The 21,326-nt window shown below is 51.6% G+C and overlaps 1 protein-coding gene across 1 annotated transcript in view; it reads right to left on the bottom strand.

The window, feature by feature from the left end:
• Positions 1 to 3,382: 3,382 nt before the first annotated feature.
• The window catches only part of tyw3 (tRNA-yW synthesizing protein 3 homolog (S. cerevisiae)), a 31,615-nt gene continuing 13,671 nt past the window's right edge, over positions 3,383 to 21,326 (bottom strand). The window contains exons 3-7 of the mRNA XM_052011803.1: positions 18,151 to 18,231; positions 16,165 to 16,263; positions 13,596 to 13,667; positions 10,259 to 10,392; positions 3,383 to 3,927 (exon numbers count right to left, since the gene is read on the bottom strand). Of these exons, the coding sequence (XP_051867763.1) occupies positions 3,732 to 3,927; positions 10,259 to 10,392; positions 13,596 to 13,667; positions 16,165 to 16,263; positions 18,151 to 18,231 (582 nt within the window). The 3' untranslated portion in view covers positions 3,383 to 3,731. The remainder of the gene's footprint in view (positions 3,928 to 10,258; positions 10,393 to 13,595; positions 13,668 to 16,164; positions 16,264 to 18,150; positions 18,232 to 21,326) is intronic.

The following is a 21,326-nucleotide window of genomic DNA, read 5'->3' as shown; positions in this document are numbered from 1 at the left end:
AGAAAGCTCACCAGTGCCTCTACTTCCTCAGGAGGCTAAAGAAATTCAGCATGTCCCCTTTGACCCTCACCAACTTTTATCAGTACACCACAGAAAGCATCCTATCCGGATGCATCACGGCTTGGTACAGCAACTGCTCTGCCCGTGACCGCAAGAAACTGCAGAGAGCTGTGGACACAGCCCAGTGCATCACAGACACCAGCCTCCCCTCCGTGGACTGTCTACACTTTTCACTGCCTTGGTACAGCAGCCAACATAATCAAAGACCCCACCCACCCCAGACATTCTCTCCCACCTCCCATCGGGCAGGAAATACAAAAGCCTGAAAGCACGTACCACCAGGCTCAAGGACAGCTTCTATCCTGCTGTTATAAGACTATAGAATGGTTCCCTAGTACGATAAGATGGACTCTTGACTTCACAATCTACCTCATTGTGACCTTGCACCTTATTGTCTGCCTGCACTGCACTTTCTCTGTAGCTGTAACACCTTATTCTGCATTGTTGTTTTACCCTGTACTACCTCAACGCAATGTGTAATGAATTGATCTGTATGAACGGTATGCAAGACACATTTTTCCACTGTACCTCAGTACAAGTGACAACAATAAGTAATAACAAACCAAAAAAACTCCTCTCTGACAGGTGCACCGCTTTGGATACCGTCGGGGGGGGGGGTGGCCTCTCAGGGGACACAACAGCAGCCAGGTCAATGGCACCAAAGCAGGGTCAGGCCAAGCCTGAATGACCAGTACTGATGGGGGACTCAGCAGTTTCTGTGGCTGTGAACGAGACTCCAGGATGGTGCGTTACCTCCCTGGTGCCAAGGATGTCTCAGAGTGGGCACAGGACATTCTGAAAGGGGAGGGCGAGCAGCCAGAGGTCATGGTCCATGTTGGTACTAATGACAGAGGTCAGATGAGGTCCTACAAAGGGAATTTAGGGGGTTAGGTAGAAAGTTGAAAAGCAGGACCTCTAGTGTTGTAATCTTGGGACTACTCCCTGTGCAATGTTCCAGTGAGTAGAGGAAGAGGAAGCTAGGGCAGATGAATGTGTGGCTAAGGAGCAGAAGTGGGGAGGGCTTCAGGCATGTGGATCACTGGGGACAGGTGCACCTGAACTGGAGGGCAGCAATATCCTTGTAGGGAGGTTTGATGGAGCTACTCAGGAGGGTTTCGTGAGACAAGGGCTGGGACCCAGAATGACAGTGCAGCAGTTGGGGAGGTAATAGAACTGCCAAGTCCAGTGGGAGGAGCAGAGACGGGAGGGGACCAGCAAGCTTCACTGCATTGACCTTAATGCAAGGAGCCTGACAGAAATAATGTGGATGAGAATGTGGGTGGTAGGATTAGTAAGTTTGTTGATGATACAAAAAAATGCTGATGTTGTAGATACCAAAGGTTGTGAAAGGATACAGAGGGACATTGATCAGTTGGAAAGTTGGGCAGAGGTGTGACAGATGGAATTTAATCCAGATAAGTATTTTTTTCATTATTCATTCAAGGGGTGTGGGCTTCACAGGCTGAGCCAGCATTTCATTGCCCCTCCCTATTTGCCCTTGAGAAGGTGGTGGGGAGCTGCCTTCTTGAACTGCTGCAGTCCTTGAGGTGTGGGTGTCTCCACAGTGGTGTCAGGGAGGGAGTTCCAGGATCCTGACCCAGCGACGGTGAAGGAATGGCGACACATTTCCCAGTCAGGATGGGGTGTGGCTGGGAGGGAACTCCGGGGTGGTGACCCCTGTGCTTCTGCTGCCCTCAACCTTCCAGCTGGGAGAGGTGGTGGGTTTGGAAGGTGCTGTCTGAGGGGTCTCGGTGAGTTGCTGCAGTGCCTCCTGTAGATGGTCCACACTGCTGCCACTGTGTGTGGGTGGTGAAGTGGGTGGGTGTGGATGGGGTGTCTATCAAGTGGGCTGCTGTGTCCTGGATGGTGTCGAGCTTCTTGAGTGTTGTTGAAGCTGCCCTCACCCAGGCACGTGGAGTGTGTTCCCTCCCACTCCTGAACTGAGCCTTGTCAATGGGGGACAGGCTGTGGGGAGTGAGGAGGGGAGTCACTCACCACAGGATTCCCAGCCTCTGACCTGTTCTTGTAGCCACGTTGTTAGTTAATACATTTTGGGATGTGAAATAGCAACAGAACATGTACAGTAAATGGCAGGGACCTCAGGAGCATCAATGTACAGAGCGACCTTGGGGTACAAACTCATAACACAGTGAGGATAGGTTGAGTGAGCTAGGACTTTTCTCTTTGGAGAGGAGGATGAGAGGTGACTTGATAGAGGGGTACAAGATGATGAGAGGCACAGATCGAGTGGACAGTCCAGAGGTTGTGGGGGCGGATACATTAGGAACATTTAAGAGACTCTTAGATAGACACGAGTGATAGAGAAATGGAGGGCTATGTGGGAGGGAAGGGTTAGATAGATCTTAGAGCAGGATAAGATGTTGGCACAACATTGTGGGCTGAAGGGCCTGTGCTGTGCTGTAATGTTCTAAAATGGCCATACAGGTGGATAGGGTAGCAAGGAAGGCATTTGACATGCTTGCCTTTCATTGGGTACAAGTTGGGATGTTGCAGCTGTAAAAAAACATTGGTCAGGCCACATGTGTACAGTTCTGGTCATCACAGGAAGATGTGGTAGCAACAGAGGGTGTGCAGAAGAGATTCACCTGGATGTTGTCTGGAATGGAGGGCTGTGGTTATAAGGAGAGATTGGGTTTATTCTCACTGATGTTGAGGCTGAGGGGTGATCTGAGGTTTACAAAATCATGACCACAGATAGGGTAAATAGAGTCTTTTTCCAAGTGTGAGGGAGTCTAAAACTAGAGGGCACAGGTTTAAGGTGAGGGGAGAAATTTAAAAGGGGACCTGAGGGGCAAGTTTTCCCACACAGACATGGTGGGTGTGTGGAATGACCTGCCGCAGGAAGTGGTAGAGGTGGGAAAATGACAACATTTGGACAGGTACTTGGGAAGAAGCAGAGGGGTATGGGTCCAATGCGGGTGAATGGGATTAGCGTAAACTGGCATCAGTCAGCATGGAAGAGTTGGGCTGAAGGGCCTATCTCTGTGCTGTACAATCTCCGACTGGGAAAAAGAGATGCATGCTAGTTTTCCGTAGCAGAGAAGGTGGGGGTGGGTGTATGGAACAAAGGGAATGTTTGAGAGAGGATGAGCCAGACTGGTTTAATGGCAGTAGTTTCAGTCATTTCCACGATAAATTGCCTTTTTCTGCATTAATAACAGAGCCTGATACAAAACCCATCCTGCTTCACACACAGAGGAGGCCATTCAGCCTGCTGAATGTGTGCCAGCTCTTTGATAGGGACTCAAAATAGACCAAGTCCCACGGAATTTCCTCAGGCTGCGACTAATTTTCTCCACTGTCAGATACTTAATACTCATGCTCAGAAACAGGATAAAGAATAACACACGGCGTTTGAACTTCACATCTTATGTTTCCTTTACCACAATGTTTTCAGACAATTTCTGTAATAAATATGTTGGATATAACCCAGCTCACATTATCCAAAATATGCTGCCCATTTAGCAGCAGCAGAGATAAAATTCACTTTACAAAAGTGGTCCAAAACAAACCAGCGCTCCAGCAGTTGTGAAGCGGTGATTAAATTATCCAGCTGTCAAAGGAAGATTATATCTGAAGCTATCGGTTGACACCCTGCAGGGATTCTGACTGCAGACAAGGGCTGTGCTTTCTTTAGGTACAAGCCGGGATCATGTGGGGCCCATCAGAAACCCAAGGTCACCTTCACCATCACTTGGAGCCGTTGGCTCTCGGTGCCTCTGCTGCCTCTCTGCGGCGCCCCGTCGCCTCCGGCGGGTGTAGACAACAGCGGCTTTGACGGTCTCCCCGCCAGGCTCCTCGATAGGAGCGGTGGAGTCGATGAGGGATCGAAGGCTGGCATGAAACCTGTAATCCAGGATGCAAACAATGAGAAGTTTACACCAGTGGCAGGGGTGGGGAAAGATGCTCAGTAAGCAGAGAGGAATGATTTTTTTTAGCAACAGGACCAGAGGGAGAGGAGAACTTTTCCTGTGGTGAGCTGTTGCGAGCTGGGAGGCTCTGCCTGAAAGAGGGGCGGAAGCAGATTCAACAGGAACTTGCAAAGAAAAGTCCTACAGGGCTGTGGGGGAAAGAGCAGAGGAATGGGACTCATTTCAGACCAAAGAGCTGGCACAAGCTTAATCAGCCAAATTTGTGTGCTTCTACAATGGTGTTCATGTACTGAGATACTCCAAATACCTGCAGACCTTGCACAGCAGATCAGAAGTTTAAGGACCCCAGCCTCCGTATCCTGCATCATAAAATGCAACAATGCTTTGGTGTCCTGGTCAAGACTTACACTGCACTCAGGAACTCCCACATAATATCCCCAAGTTAACAGCAGTAACGTCAAAAGGAGGAGGAAGGGAGGACATTGTCCAATACCCTAACTGATCCACCAATTCCCTTCAGAGGAAGGAGGCTGCCATTTTGTGCGAGCTGGGGTTGGGAAACTCCTAACTGCCCTCTGAGGGGATACCTCGCTTTACACCCAAGGATCCCACCTCGAGGCAGGAGCGAAGAGAGAAAACTCGAGAAAAGGGATTTGATTTCACAGGTACTTTCCATAATCAGATGGGCAAGCACGAAGGGGGTTAACTAGGCGAGCAGAATTGAACTGGAGAGCTTATTTAAAGATGATAAAATCAGAAAATGCTGCAAGTCCTCAGCTGGTCAGGCAGTATCTGTTGAGAAAAACAGAATCAATGCTTCAAGTGGACAGGGGTGCAGGGGACAGAGCCACTGCCTCACAGCTCCAGTGACCTGGGTTCGATCCTGACCTCAAGTGCTGTCCGTGTGAAGTTCTCTCTGTGACCACGTGGGTTCCTCTGGGCGCTCTGGTGTCCCCCAGAAGCATGCAGGTTGTTGGGTTAATTGGCCACTGTAAATTGACCATTAACTAGTGTGCAGCTGAGGGGTAGAATCCAGGGTGAATTGCTGAGAATGTGGGGAGAATAAATGGAATTCGTGCAAATGGTGACCAGAACTGCACACACTATTCCAGGCACAGTCTCACCAGCTGTAACACGACACCCCAACTCTTGCATCCAAAGCACCGTTCGATGATGGCCAGCGTGCTCAACGCCTCCTTCACCTTCATTGCCACTTTCAGGGATCTCTCTCTTCCTCTCTCTCCAACACACCCCAGGACCCTGTCATTTACCGAGCAAGTCCTGCCCTTGTTCACATTAAATTCCATCTGCCGTTCCTTGACCTACTTTCCCGGTTGATCTAGGTCTTGTTGCACTGTCCACCACACCACTAATTTTGGTGTGGTCTGCAAACCAAGTCACCTACGTTCTCATTCAGATTGACCACATGTCATTGCTGCAAACATCACATTATGCTACGAAAGTGGATCACCAAATAACTTGCATATTAGTCTGCCACACGGGACAGGCCACTGACAGAACCTGTAACCCAGGGAACAGCAGCTGTGACATCCAGGAGAGAAAGAGGTAAGAAACTAAACCCTCTCTCAAATTACTTTGCACTTTAAATCCAGAATCTTTCTTGATCTTAAAACAAAAGCACTTGGATGTGATAACTCCAAATGTCAGCTGCAGCTCAGTGAGCTGGTACAGAAGGTTATAGAGAGACACAGCATGGAAACAGGCCCTTTGGCCCATCAAGATCAGACCAGGCACAAGGGTAACACTGTAGTAGAGCATGGAGGGGCGGGTGCCCTGCCTGAGGGGCAGCACAGGAGAACACACTTGGTGTAGGGGCAGTAGAGGTGGTGGTGGCTTGGAGGCTACTTTGAGGAAGAATCCTCGTGGAGGTCCCAGCATCCAGAGGGGATGTACAACCAAGGCCCAGCCACGTAGACGGTGGAGGTCCCCCTGCACGGAGAGAAAGGGAACTTCCTTTGGTGTCCTGGGTCAATAGTTAACCCACGGGCACTGTTAAAAAAAGTTATTCGCTCCTCATCAGAAAGTTTATGGGATCTTGCTGTGTATGGATCCGCTACCAAATTTCCTCAGCCTCAATAAGATTTCAGATGTTATTTTGGGGGGGGGGGGGGGGGGGGGCGGGGGGGGGGGCAGGGGGGAAGGTGGCGGGGGGCATTCATGCCTCTCAGAAACTGCTGCTTCAGGTTGGGTTGATACTCTGGTCGAACTTGGTAAGGAGGCCATTCATCCCCAGCAGACTATCCCAGCACACCAGATGAGAGGTGGTGAGCCTCCCCTCACTAGCAGAGGGACACGTCTCCTGGACGGACCCAACCAGGAGCACCTGGGACTGTAACACCAGAAAAAGGAGGCCACTCGGCCTCCCCTGCCTGCTCACCACTCTACAACAACACAGCTGATCTACCTCAGCCCCACTTTCCCGCACCAACCCAATTCCTTGATACCTTTAATATCTTAAATATATCGATTACTATCTTTAATACACAGCAGTTAAGATTCTGGATACAGAATTCAAAAAATTCACCACCTTCTGTACAAAGAAATGTCTCCAGCTGTTGTGAATGGCCGACCTCTTACTTTGAGATGTCGACTGGTTTCTGGGCACTCAGCCAGGGTACACTCCCCTACCCTGACAGGCCCTGGAGTAGTGCTGCATCTTTCAATGAGATCACCTCTCGTCCTTCCAATCTCTCCTCCACCATTGGTGGACCTGTCACACTCCTTCCAGCACAAGTATGTCCTTCCTTGAGTCGAGAGGCCAGGCCTGTACTCTGCACTCCAGATGCAGTCTCACCGCAGCTTGACACCTCCATACTTTTCAAATCCTCCCGCAGTGAAATTGGTTGCTTGAGCCCTATGTTAACTTCTAGTGATTTATGTACAGGGATAACCAGTTCCCGCTGAGCATCAACACCTTTCCACGTCTCAATCAAAAGAAAACCCTTTCTTATCTACAATACCAAAATTAATGGCCTCACATTTTTCCACATTATATTCACCTGTCCATTCACTTCACCTGTCTATATCCCACTGAAGCCGCTCTGCATCCTCTTTTGCATCATGTTCATTTGCATTATAAAGCTTTATAAAACTCTGGTTAGGCCACAGAGTATTGGTTCTGGTCGCCCCATTACAGGAGGGATGTGGGGTCTTTGCAGAGGGTGTTCACAGGATGCTGCCTGGATTGGAGGACATGCGCTATGAGAAGCTGGACAAGCTAAGGCTGTTCCGTCTGGAGCATCGGGGCTGAGGGGAGACCTGATCGAGGTTTATAAAATTATGCAAGGCATAGATAGAGTAGGATATAGAACAGCACAGGCCCTTCGGCCCACAATGTTGTGCTGACCTATGTAAACCTACTCCACAATCAATCCAACCCTTCCCTCCTACACAGTCCATAACCCTCCACGTTTCTTACATCCATGTGCCTATCTAAGTCTTTTAAATGTCCCTGTTGTATCAGCGTCTACCACCACGAATAGACAGCCAGTATCTTTTTCCTAGGACTGAAAAGTACCAGAGGGCACGTATTTAAGGTGAGAGGGGAAAGTACAAAGGAGATGTGTGGGGCAAGTTTATTTTATATAAACATGACGGTGGGTGCCTGGAATGTGCTGTCAGGGGTGGTGAGGGTGGAGCATTTAAGAGACTCTTAGACACACATGAACATGCAGAGAAGGGAGGGATATGGTCAATGTGTGGGGACGAGGGATTAGATTAATTAGGAGTCATTGTTTTAATTAGTTTAGCACAACATTGTGGGTTGAAGGGCCTGGGCTGTACTGCTCTATGTTCCATGTTCAATCAGACTTGATATTACATATGATCCTGATCTAATCCATGGATATAGATGGTGAACAGCACTGGTGCCCAGGGTACCACACTAACCACAGCCTGCCAAGCTAGAAATGACCCATATATTCCTCACACACAAATAATGAGGAACACAGTGGGTCAAGCAGTATCTGTGGAAGCAAACAGATGGTCGATGTTTCAGGTCGAGACCTGGCACCAGACCTGTTCTTTCCCTCCACAGATGCCGCTCAACCTGTGGCATCTCCAGCAAACTCCAGCAGTTTGTTTTTTGCTCCTGGTTCAAGCATCCGCAGTCTCCTGTGTCTCCATACAGTCCTATATTGTTTGCCATTTATTAATCAACCCTCAACCAAGGTAGTAATTGACCAATACCTTGTGTGGCATTTTATGAAGGACCTTCCCCAAGTCCAAAAATACCACATCAAACACTCTCCCTTCTCAATTCTGCAAGTCACAACCTCAAAACAGTCACACAGCACAGAAACAGGCCCTTCGGCCCAACAAGCCCGTGCTGACCATAAAGTACCCAGTTACTCCAACCCTACACTGATCCCATTTCATTCTCCCCACATTCCCATCAACTCCCCCCAGATTCTACCCCTCACCCACACACTGGGGGCAATTTACAGCGGCCAATTAACCCACTGACCCGCACATCTTTGGGATGTGAGGAAACCGGAGCACCCGGGGGAAACCCACGCAGTCACAGGGAGAACAAGAATCTCCACATAGCACTGGAGATCAGGTTTGAACCCGGGTCTCCGGAGCTGTGAGGCAGCAGCTCTATCCTGTATCACCCAACACTGAAAAAGATCTGTGTTATGTTCTACCTTTCGTAAATCTGTATCAATTCTACCCAATCCTATTGTTATTTTCTAAATGCCCTGTCACTGCCTCCTTCATACCAGATTCCTGCATTTCCCTGCTACTGATGTCAGGCCAAGGGACTGTCTACAGAATTACAGCTCCACTGGTTCATAGCGTCATAGATCATGGACCTTCAGCTCGCTGTCTGTGCTGACCATCAACCACACAGTTACACTGATCCCATTTCATTCTCCCCACATTTCCATCAACTCCCCCCACATCCAACCCCTCACCCACACACTGGGGGCTGGGGGCAATTTACAGTGGAAAATGAACCTACCGACCAGTACATCTTTGGGATCCGTGCAGTCACAGAGAGAATGTGCAAACTCCACACAGTCAGAAGTCAGGATAAAACCTGGGTCACTGGAGCTGTAAAGCAGCAGCTCTACCTGCTCTGCAGCCCTGAACACAGTCAAATCAGAGCACCTCGGGGCACTCCATAGGTGTACAATTCAACCAATAGTCACAGTCACAGCAGTCTCTCAGTTTTCACTGCTCCGAAGTGCAATGAGAAAAACCTTAATAAGGCTGCATCTGTGGTACAACTAACCAGGAGCAAAAGCCACAGTCAACACAGCTCTGGGAACCCCTCTGCACGACGTTTCCTGCTGTTAAATTATTTTAATTTGAGGAGAGCGGGTAGGTTTAAGAGCAGCCTGCAGCACCACAGATGTTTTCTGTTTAAATGGTGTGCCTACAGTTTCCCAAGTGCACCCCTGCTGTTAATATACTGGTACTTCTCAGACACAGAGACCCACTGGCTGGCTTGCAGTGGATGCGCTGGCAATGAGATACTACGGAACAAAAAGGAGATGTGTACTTATGATGCTCCTTTCATGACCAAGGATCTCCCAGAGCACAGCACAACACTCTTACAGGGTAGGAAACAGCAGCACAGAAAGGTTTCCCCCAACAACACCCTCCACTCAGGCAGTGCCCTCCCCACCTGACATTCTCATCGGGCAGTAGTCCCTCTCCCCTGGCCTTCTGTGTCATTATGCTCTCAGGTCACTGAACCTCTAACTGTCGGTGTGAAAAGCAGCCCTCTACGCCCTTCCCCTCAGCAGTCCCCTACGCCCTTCCCCTCAGCAGCCCCACCGCCACAGAAACAGGCTGCATCCACTCCAACCAGTGGCCACCATCTGTACCAACCAGTCCTCCAGCCCCTGCACCATAGCCTCCTATGTCTAGGTGATTCAGGTGTTTTTCAGGCCATTTAACTGAACAACTCCATCCCAGGCGACATCCTGCTGAACCTCCTCTGCACCCTCTCCAGCACCAGCACATCCTTCCAATGGTGGGACCAGAACTGCACTCAGTGCTCCTGCTGAGATCCAACCAATGTTTTGTAAAGTTGCAGCATAACCTCCCTGCTCTTGTATTCAGTGCCCTGACCAATGACAGCCAGTATCCCTTACGCTTTCTTGACCACATTATCTACCTGTGCTGCCACCTTCAAGGATCTTTGGATTTGCACACCAAGGTCTCTCTGGTCCTCAATGCTCCCCAAGACCCTACCATTCATGGTGTGTCCTTGCCTCATTAGTGCTCCCAAAATACATCTCCTCACATTTATCTGGAAGGGATGATGGATTTACCTTTCTATCCTCCTCTGGTTTTCCTCCATTTTTCGATTGGCCACTTGTACGAGGTAATCGATGTACTCTTCACTCACCAACACAGATCCTTGGTGGCACAAAGGAACCTCCAGGCAATGGGTGCTGCGAACAGCCTATCGACCCCAGACATGTTAAAGAAAAAAGGAAAACCTAATACACAAGCACTTTAGGCAGTCCCAGTGGAAACGATACAAATCAGATGCATCACTAAGGCAGAGTGTGGGACCAGTACATCACACAGCATTGACCACGCACTGCCTCCTTTCCCAGATACCAGCTCAGGGACCTTCATTATCTGAGGCGTTTCGGGACATTGTGCTTGAACCATGCAAGCACAGGATCATAAAAGGGGCACAGGTACACAAGAGGTAGGAGCAGGATTTAGCTCTACAGCCCTTCTGGCCTGCTCCACCATTCAATAATGGGGGTGGGGTGGGGGTGGGGGGCAGAGTGGTGCTGTAGGTAGTGCTGCTGCCTCACAGCTCCAGAGACCCGGGTTCAATCCCATCCCCCGGCACTGTCTGTGTGGAGTTTGCGTGTTCTCCCTGTGACTGTGTGGGTTTCCCCCGAGTGCTCCACTTTCCTCCCACATCCCAAAGACGTGCGGGTCGGTGGGTTAAAGGGCCGCTGTAAATTGCCCCCAGTGTGTGGGTGAGGGGTAGAATCTGGGGGGAGTTGATGGGAATGTGGGGAGAATAAAAAATGGAATTGACAAAGGATTAATGTAAATGGGTGGTAGATGGTCAGTGTAGACTCAGTGGCCTGTCTCTCTCTCTCTCTCTGACTTTACTCAGAGTTCAGAAGGAGACGTGTTCTTACTGAAACACTAGACTGATAGGGTGTGTGCTGAGAGTATGTTTCCCCCTGGTGGGGGTATCTAGAACTAGATGGTATAGTTTTAAAATAAGAGGTCACCCTAGAGAGCTGTGGCAGCAGAGTCAACCAAAGGTAGTCAAATTTTTGGAGCAATGGTTACAGTGAAGGGGAAAAAGATCAGATTGGATGAGGCGGGATGTTGTGGAATTGTGGCCCAGGCTCGGTGGGCTGAATGGCTGAAACTCCTGTTCTTATTTTCTTGCAAGGAAGCATCAGGTCTGAATGCTTGAGTATTCTACCTTTGTTTCCTACTGAAGTGGAGAACTTCATTTCTCCACACTGTAATCCAGCTGCTAATCTGCCCACTCACCACCACCAGCAGTAGAACTTCAATAATCCAGCACCCAGGGAGCTGTACCCCACAGAAACAGGTCTCACTATGGCAGCGGGGGCCACAGATGGACAGGTCGGGGGGGGGGGGGGGGGGGTGGGTGGTGAGATTGAGAATTGAAGTGACATGAAATAGAGGCTCAGGGTCACTCCTGCAGACGGAGTGCTGCTGCTCCGTGAAGTGACCACCCAACCAGTAAGGGAGACCACACACTGAACACTGAAAGCAGTGCATTAGGTTCTGACTGGAAGTCTGTAACCAGTGGTGTAGCACAGGGCTCGGTGCTGGGACCTTTGTTGTTTGTAATATCTATAAATGACTTGGATGGGAATGGAGGTGGTCTGATTAGCAAGTTGCGAACAACACTAAAATTGGTGGTGTGGACAGCGGAGGCTGTCCCAGTATACAACAGGACACATCTATGGGCCCAACACAGGCGAATGGGACCAGTTTAGATGGGCACCCTGGTCAGCATGGACCGGTTGGGCTGAAGGGCCTGTTTCCATGCTGTACGATTGTATATCAGCTGGATAGTTGGGTGGAGCGGTGGCAGGTGGAATTTATTCCAGACAAGTGTGAGGTAATGCACTTTGGGAGGTCAATTTCTGTTAGGATTTGCAGAGTAAATAGTAGGAACCTAGGAGCGTTGATGTACAGAGAGACCTTGGGGCGAAGTCCATAGGTCCCTGAAAGTGGCGACGCAGGTGGATAGGGTAGTGAAGGAGACATTTGGTGTGTTTACACAGTCTAAGATGCTGAGTATGAGAGTTGGAACCCCGCGTTGCAGCTGTGCAAACTGTTGGCTAGACTGCATCTGGAGCATTTACAATTCTGGTCTCCATGCTCCGGAAAGGATGTGCGAGCAACAGGGAGAGTGCAGAAGTGATTCACCAAGATGTTGCCTGGAATGAAGAGCTGTAGTTATGAGGAGAGATTGGACAGGCTGGGCTTATTCGAGTGGAATGCAGGACCGAGGGGGGCATTATAGACGTTTATAAAATTACAAAGGGCATAAATGGGGTAGATAATCAATCCTTTTTCCCACGGCAGGAGAGTCTAGAACTAGAGGGCACAGGTTTAAGGTGAGAGGGGAAAGATTTAAAGGAGATCTCTTTTTCCACAGAGGGTGGTGGTTATCTGGAATAAGCTGCCGGGGAAACGATGGAGGCAGATACAATTACAACTTCTGAAAGGGATTTGGACAGGTACTTTATTAGCAAAGGTGCCGAGTGCTGAGCTAATGCAGGAAGATGGGATTAGCGAAGTTTATAGCCATTGCTCTCAGCATGGACAAGGTGAGCCAAAGGGTGCTGTGCTGTACAACTTTATGATTCTATGAGAAGTGAGCTTACCATAATGCAAACTTAAAAAATCTTTAGAAACAGTCTGTGTTAATAGCCACATCCTTCAGAGACAGTGAAGTCTGAAAATGGTGACTGCAACAACACTAATAAAGAAGGCAAAGAAAAAAAAACGGGTTGTTCTCCTTGGAGTAGACAAGGTTAAAGGGAGACTTAATACAGGGATTCAAAATGAGTAAGGGTTTGTGAATTAAACAAAGAAACATTCCCCTGTGGTGTGCAGGTCGGTAATCACAGGACGGGGGGAGATGAAGATGCTTGTTGAAATACAGCAAGGTGCTGCGATCAGGGGGGCTGCTGCCTGACAGGGCAGTGGAAGCAGATTCAACAGAAGGGAACTGAAATCATTGAGAAGAGTGCAGAGCTCTGCGGGAAGGAGAGGACGACTAATTGGAGAGCTCTTTCAGAGAGCTGGTGTATGGAGGAGGGGCCGACTGGCTTTCTGTGCCGTACCGTTTGTTAAGCGTGACAGGTAACCAAGGTTTGAGGATCTGTTACAGTGAGATGGGACCCAATGTCCCAAAGCTAAATCAGGCCTGGGGAAAAGGCTGCAGTGGTTGGGATTCAATCCGGCAGCACACGGTGAATACAGCACGAAGGCAAGCCGCTGGTTATTGGCACATGGAACCCATCAGAGGAAGGAGTTCAAGCCGTGTTCAGAATACTGCAATCAATCCGTGGGCTTTTAACTGGAGAGAATGTGGTACAAAATCGACCAACAACTCGAATGAAGACGAGATCTCCTTACCATCATTATTTTCCCCTTCTTGCCGATTGTGATGCCGGAGTTCCTGAAGCCCGAGTTTATGGCGACAGAATGCTGTAACCCAGTACAACACACGTCAGCATCACTGCCGAGACAATGGATTTCACCAACTTTTGCTACATCTAATCAACATTGCGCTTTGTACGAGCACAAAACTGTGAGCGACACAGTGGGTAGAGCCACAGCTTGCACAGTTCAGTCTTGACCTCTGGTGCGGTCCATCAGGAGCTCTGCACATTCTCCCTGGGTGTTTCCCCATGGGTGCTTCGTTTTCCTCCCAAATCCCAAGGACATAATTCATGGAGCGAATGGAAACAGGCCCTTGGGCCCACCCTTGGAGACCACAAGTATATACAGTATGCACATGTGGTCTGACTACATCATCATCTAGATTCATTCCAAATGTTTTATTTAAAATCTCACTTCCAAGTAAATGTTGCTACATATTCTTGTAAAATATTGTCCCATCATCTATTGAGCTGTACACTGTCCACAACTGGCCTTTAAAAAGTCTGAACTTACTTATATTCTGCACCTGTCCCCTCTTACCGTGTCCTATCACCAACTCGCCTTCCCTGGGGATTTGCCTTGCCCAGTGCTTGTCCCAGCAGTGGCTCCTATCTGGAGGAGGGCACTGGGTGCTGATTGTAAAGAGAAATTTGGATTCAAGGTTTCCATATAACCGTACAACATATCTGGCTGCTGACTCTCAGAACAATTCCATTTGCCAACGAACTTTCCTCTGCGACCTATTCTCCCCACACCCTCATGAACTGTCACACCTATACACTTGGAGCAATTAACCCACCGACCCGCACGTCTCTGGGATGTGGGAGAAAACTGGAGCACCCGGGGGAAACCCATACAATCACAGGGAGAATGTGCAAATTCCACACAGACAGCGCCAGAGATCAGGATCGAACCTGGGTCTCTGGAAGTGCGAGGCAGCAACATACAAGCTAAACCACCCAAATGCCTTCAAGATCTGCTCTGAAAGGGCTGAATGCTGAGTACGGATTTGGTGGGAGCCCCACGGATTGAGTATCCTGGGTGTGGCTTAACTGTAACACAAGCAACAGGGGGAATCTTTTAGACTCTTGACCCAGTTTGGTCACATCATGGCTGACCAGTATTCGATTCTAGTTAACCAGCCTTTGGCCAGTTTACCTCAACCAATAAGAGTCTTTCTGGATAACATGAAAGAAACACCCCACCCCCCCTCGACCCCCCTCCACCCTCATTCACAGAGACACCAGAGAGGTTCCCCAGGGGGATGAGAAGTTTTAACTTCCTGAAAACGGTGGTCAGGTCAGAGTTGAGGGCATCCCAGGAAATGTGGTGGATGGGGTTGCCTGAAAGGCTCTGAGAGCCGGCATAGACTCAATGCGCCGAACTGCCTCATTCTCTGCCATTAAAATGCACAACGTACAAAATGAAATTTGTTCAGGTAGATACAGAGAAGATGTTTCCACTCGTGGAGAGATCAAGACCAGAGGACAATCTTGTTCTACGACTCAACCTCCAACTGTGAGGAAACTCCTCACAACTTTTCCACTTCGTTATAAGGTGACGCTTTACTCCAGACACACCCCTTCCAATCTCTTTAACCTTAAACACTTCTTAGATAATTCTCCCAGTACCCCTTAATCTACAGCCCCATGCACCTGCACCGTTCTCTTTCCTCTGCACACTGCCCAGATGGGGTGTGACCAAAGCTGTGGGCTCCTGAAGCAGCACTTCCTCCCCTTCCTACAATAGCCCCCAAAGTAGAGAGACAGCACTTACTTCACCCTAGAGACCAGGCCTGCCTCAACTTTGCGGCTGGTGTAGCTCATCTATCTCCTTCAACCAAGTTAAAGAGTGACCAGGTTCTAGCATGTCAACTACGGTTCAGTGGGCAGTCAGGTTGTGGGTTCAAATCCCACTCCAGAGACTTCAGCACATGCTGATACCCCGAGGAAGTGTTCCACTGTTAGATGAGACATTACATCAGTATCCCTTCAGTTCTATTAGAGAATGTATTCATTTCCATGGCAATATTTCAAAGAGCAGGTAAATTCTCCCCTGGGACAATTAAAAAAACTCATTAAAATTACCAAAGTAGATGATGTGATCCTGATTACAGTGCTTGGTGGGGAGTCGCTAGTACAAATTAGTTCCCACATTAAGAAGGTGGCAGCATCCATCACTGAGGACCCTCACCACCCGGGACATGCCTTCTTCTCGTTACTACCATCGGGGAGGAGGTACAGGAGCCTGAAGACCCACACTCAATGGTTCAGGAACAGCTTCTTCCCCTCCGCCATCAGATTTCTGAAAGGTCCATGAACACTACCTCGTTATTCCTTTTTTATTTGCACTATTTGTTTACTTTTGTAATTTGTAGTAATTTTATGTCTTTGCACTGTACTGCTACTGCAGTACAGCACATTTCACGACATGTCGGTGATAATAAACCTGATTCTGATAGCTACACTTCAAAGGTACCACACTGACTGTAAAACACAAAACACACAAGGCTCTATAAAAATGGAAATCAATGTCTCCTTACCAGGAGCTGTGCATCCTGCACCTCCCTGCACTGGACGTGAAGAACAAATGGTTCAAACTTAAACACTGCATTGTCTTGAGCTTTCTGTAGCCCTGCGACCTAGGGGTGACGAGACAGTACAAGGTCAGAAGCTGGGAGAGCAAACAGAAGGACAAAATATAAAGCAAGGTTGCTGAGTGGAAACATTTACATTTCCCGCTCCACAGGGTTTACCCGACCTGCTGAGTGCTTCGGCATTTGCAGGATTTTGCTTTTCGAAAACCAAAGCACGGGTCATGTACCAAAACATTAGGCAGAATGTGCTGCCACATACTATCACAGTGTTGAATGGACAGAGGCTACAACAGTGAGGGACTTCTGTTATATGGAGACGGGGGAAGCTGGGGTTGTCAACTGTGAATGCTCAGACGAGTTCAAATGTCAAGATAGGGAGAATAGGGAGAAACCGTTCCAATGGCAGAAGAGGCAACGACCAGAGGACACAGATTGAAGGGGATTGGAAGAAAACCCAGAGGGGATTGAGCCAACATCGATTTGACAGACCAAATGGCCTCCTCCTGGAGTCATACAGGCACCACATCAATGCTAATCATCAATTACCTATCCACACTAATCTCATTTACCAGTGCTTGGCCCAGATACTTAAGAGTCATACAGCAGGGAAACAGGCCCTTCGGACCAACATGTCCATGCCAATCAAGATGCCCAAGTCCCATTTCCCTGCATTTGGCCCATATCCCTATCCATGTACCTGTGCAAGTACCTGATTGTTATTGTACCTGCCTCAGTGACTTTCTCTAGCAGCTTGTTTCATACACCCACCACCCTCTGCGCGATGAAGTACTCCCTCATCTCTCCCCTCTCATCTTGAACCCATGGTTTCTAGTTTTTGATTGCCTTTCCCTGGGAAAAATTCACCCTGTCTATGCCCCTCATGATTTTATACACCTCTACAAAGTCACCTCTCAGTCTCTTACTCTCCAAGGAATACAGCCCTAGCCTGCCCAACCTCTCCCTATAACTCAGACCCTTGAATCCCGGCAACATCCTCAAATCTCCTCTGCACTCCTTCCAGCTTAATGATGTCTTTTCTACAACAGGGTGACCAAAACCGTCCACGATACTCCAAATGCGGCCTCACCAACATCTGTACAACTGCAACTCTGTACTCAATGCCCTGACGGAATAAGGGATAATTCTTAAACGCTGAGAGGGTCTCTGCCTCCGCCACCACCACCCCCTCCAGGCAGTGTATTCCAGATTCTAACTCCCCTCTGGGGAAAAAAAACTCCTCCTCAGATCCCTCTAAACCTCCTCCCCTTGTCTAAACCTATGCCCACTTGTTTTGCTGCCTGTTACAAGAACATCTTCATTATCCATAATTTTGTACACCTCTACCAGATCCCCCCTCAGCTTCAGGGAAGCAAACGCAGCCTCCCTGGTCGCTCCTCACCATTGAAGCACTTCACTACTGTCATATTGTAGCCTTTGTGATTCCGGGTGAGCTGGGAACATTTTTTACAGCGAGTTACTGTAAACGAGATGCCTCTCAAGTTCAACAGCAATATTCAGGAACTGGATAAATGTGGGAAAATCCAAAGTGTGGGGATAAAGCAGGAGCATGGCCTAATATGGGGAGAGCCAGCAAAAATCTGCAGACGAACGGTGGCCCCAAAACAGGCTTCTCCCACACTTTCTGATCACATGATACTGATTTCGCTCTTAGCTATTACCTGTAAGCAAGGAAATTGCTAGAATGACCACAAAGAAACTCAAAATCAGGAGGATTACATCAAGTCTAAACGGCACACGAGCGAGTTGTTTAAACCCAACCTGCCCATTCTGACATTCGGGTTCTTCCTTATCTAAGGAAAAAAGACGCACCAAATAATTAACCATTAATAAATCAGAGATGTGTTGAGAAAGATTCCCTGAAAGGCAGCACATGTGAGGGGCAGCGGGAGTAGCAGGGATTAGTTACCATACCACATCTTCTGTCCGACACTTCTGATGGGTCACAAACAGCCAGGGGCAGTTCTGTTTCTGTCCTTCAGTCTGGTCAGAGCCCTAAAGAAATTACAAATGTGGATTACACCATGGGTGGCACAGTAGCACATCTGATAGACCTGCTGCTTCACAGCTCCAGAGACCTGGGTTCAATCCTGAAATCCGGTGCTTTCTCCCAGTCACCGCCTGGGTTTCCCCGGGTGCTCTGGTTGCCTCCCACATCCCAGAGATATGCAGATTGTAGGTTAATCGTTCCTCAGTTACCCCTAGAATGTCGCGGGGGAATTGATGGGAATGTGGGGAGAATAAGTGGCTGATGGTCAACACCGACTTGGTGAGCCAAAGGGCCTGTTTCTGATATGGATAGAATCAGAGAGGTTCTGACGGCACCTGAGGGAAGAATATTTCTTTCCCCACCCCACACTGCTTCCCACACCACCCCGACCATCGAGGGTGGTTGGAGTCTGGAATACCTTGCCTGAGGGGCAGACGCCACTCAGGAAGGTTTCTACTTATGCACCCCAACCTACCTACTCTCACACCACCCCAGCCACAGACAGAGACAGTACACAATCAGGAGACACAAGAGACTGCAGATGCTGGAATCTGAGCAACACACAAAACGCTGGAGGAATTCAGCAGGTCAGGCAGCAACTGTGGAGGGAAATGGATATTTGAGTTTCAGTTCGAGATCGTTCCAGGTGAAAGCCTTCCCTTCCAGTTGAAGCTTCTCTAACTGAAACAGCAACAGTCCATTTCTCTCCACAAATGCTGCCTGACCCACGCAGTTCATCCAGTGTGTGTGTTACCACAGGCCCAGGCCCACCATGTCCATACCCATCAGCCACACATCAACACTAATCCCATTTACCACCATTCAGTCCATAGACCTGGTCATTCAAGGGCTCGTCCAGGGTACTGTTGACAATCGCTGCCTCCACCCCCTCCTCCCCCCCGCCCCACCCTCCCTCCCCCCACTCCTCTCCCCCTCTCCCATCCCTCCCCCCACTCCTCTCCCTCCTCCCTCCCCCCACTCCTCTCTCCCCCTCCCTCCCTCCCCCCCACTCCTCTCCCCCTCCCTCCCTCCCCCCACTCCTCTCCCCCCCTCCCGTCCCTCCCCCCCACTCCTCTCCCCCCTCCCTCCCCCACTCCTCTCCCCCCTCCCTCCCTCCCCACTCCTCTCCGCCCCTCCCTCCCTCCCCCACTCCTCTCCCCCTCCCCTCCCCCACTCCTCTCCCCCCTCCCTTCCCTCCCCCCACTCCTCTCTCCCCCCCTCCCTCCCTCGCACTCCTCTCTCCCCCCTCCCTCCCTCCCCCCACTCCTCTCCCCCCTCCCGCCCTCCCCCCACTCCTCTCCCCCCTCCCTCCCTCCCTCCACCCCACTCCGCTCTCCCCCCCCTCCCTCCCTCCCCCCACTCCTCTCCCCCCTCCACTCCTCTCCCCCCCTCCCTCCTTCCTTCCCCTCCCCTCCCTCCCCCCTTTCTCCCCTCCCCCAACTCCCTCCCCCCTCCTTCTCCCCTCCCCCAACTCCCTCCCCCCCTCCTTCTCCCCCTCCCCCCTCCTTCTCCCCTCCCCCAACTCCCTCCCCCCTCCTTCTCCCCTCCCCCAACTGCCCTCCCCCCTCCTCCTCCCCCCCCCTCTCCTCCCTCCCCCCTCCTCCTCCCCTCCCCCCCTCTCCTCCCTCCCCCCTCCTCCTCCCCTCCCCCCCTCTCCTCCCCCCCCTCTCCTCCTCCCCTCCCCCCCTCTCCTCCCCCCCTCTCCTCCCTCCCCCCTCCTCCCCCCTCTCCTCCCTCCCCCCTCCTCCTCCCCTCCCCCCCTCTCCTCCCTCCCTCTCCTCCCTCCCCCTCCTCCTCCTCCCCTCCCCCCTCCTCCTCCCCTCCCCAACTCCCTCCCCCCTCCTCCTCCCCTCCCCCTCACTCCCTCCTCCCCTCCCCCCCTCAACCTCCCCCCTCCTCACTCCCTCCCCCCTCCTCCTCTAACTCCCCCAACTCCCTCCTCCCCTCCCCCTCTCATCCCTTCCCCCTCTCCCCTCTCATCCCCCTCCCCCTCCCCTCTCACCCCCCCTCCCCTCTCCTCTCACCCCCCCTCCCCCCTCCCCTCTCACCCCCCCTCCCCCTCCCCTCACCCCCCCTCCCCCTCCCCTCACCCCCCTCCCCCTCCCTCACCCCCCCTCCCCCTCCCCTCTCCTCTCACCCCCCCCTCCCCCTCCCCTCTCCTCCCCCTCCCCTCTCACCCCCCTCCCCCTCCCCTCTCCTCCCCCTCCCCCTCCCCTCTCCTCCCCCTCCCCCACCCCTCTCCTCCCCCTCCCCCACCCCTCTCACCCTCCCCCCCTCCCCTCCCACCCTCCCCTCTCACCCTCCCCCCCCTCCCCTCTCACCCTCCTCCCTCCCCTCTCACCCTCCCCTCCTCCCTCCCCCCCCTCACCCTCTCCCCCCTCTCCCCCCTCCCCCTCCCCCTCTCCCTCTCCCCCTCTCACCCCTCCCCCCTCTCCTCTCCACCCCCCCCACCCCTCCCCCCTCACCCCCCCTCTCCCCCCCTCCCCACCCCTCTCCTCCCCCTCCCCCACCCCTCTCACCCTCCCCCCCTCCCCCCCTCCCCTCTCACCCTCCCCCCCTCACCCTCCTCCCTCTCACCCTCCTCCCTCCCCTCTCACCCTCCCCTCTCACCCTCCCCCCCCTCACCCTCTCCCCCTCTCCCCCCTCCCCCTCTCACCCCTCCCCCCCTCCCCCCTCACTCACCCCCCCACCCCACCCCCCCTCCCCTCTCCCCCCCCTCCCCCCTCCCTCCTCCCCCCCTCCCCTCTCACCCCCTCCCCTCCCCTCTCACCCCCCCCTCCCCTCTCACCCCCCCCTCCTCCCCCCTCCCCTCTCACCCCCCCCCTCCCCTCTCACCCCCCCCCTCCCCTCTCACCCCCCCTCCCCTCTCACCCCCCCCTCTCCCCTCTCACCCCCCCCTCTCCCCTCTCACCCCCCCCTCTCCCCTCTCACCCCTCCCCTCTCCCCTCTCACCCCTCCCCTCTCCCCTCTCACCCCTCCCTCCCCTCTCACCCCCCTCTCCCCTCTCACCCCTCCCCTCTCCCCTCTCACCCCTCCCCTCCCCTCTCACCCCCCCCTCTCCCTCTCACCCCTCCCCTCTCCCTCTCACCCCTCCCCTCTC

The sequence above is a fragment of the Pristis pectinata genome, chromosome 3, assembly GCF_009764475.1.
Source record: "Pristis pectinata isolate sPriPec2 chromosome 3, sPriPec2.1.pri, whole genome shotgun sequence".
NCBI lineage: Eukaryota > Metazoa > Chordata > Chondrichthyes > Rhinopristiformes > Pristidae > Pristis > Pristis pectinata.
Note: the sequence above shows the minus strand (reverse complement) of the source record. Positions and strands in the feature narration are given on the sequence as shown.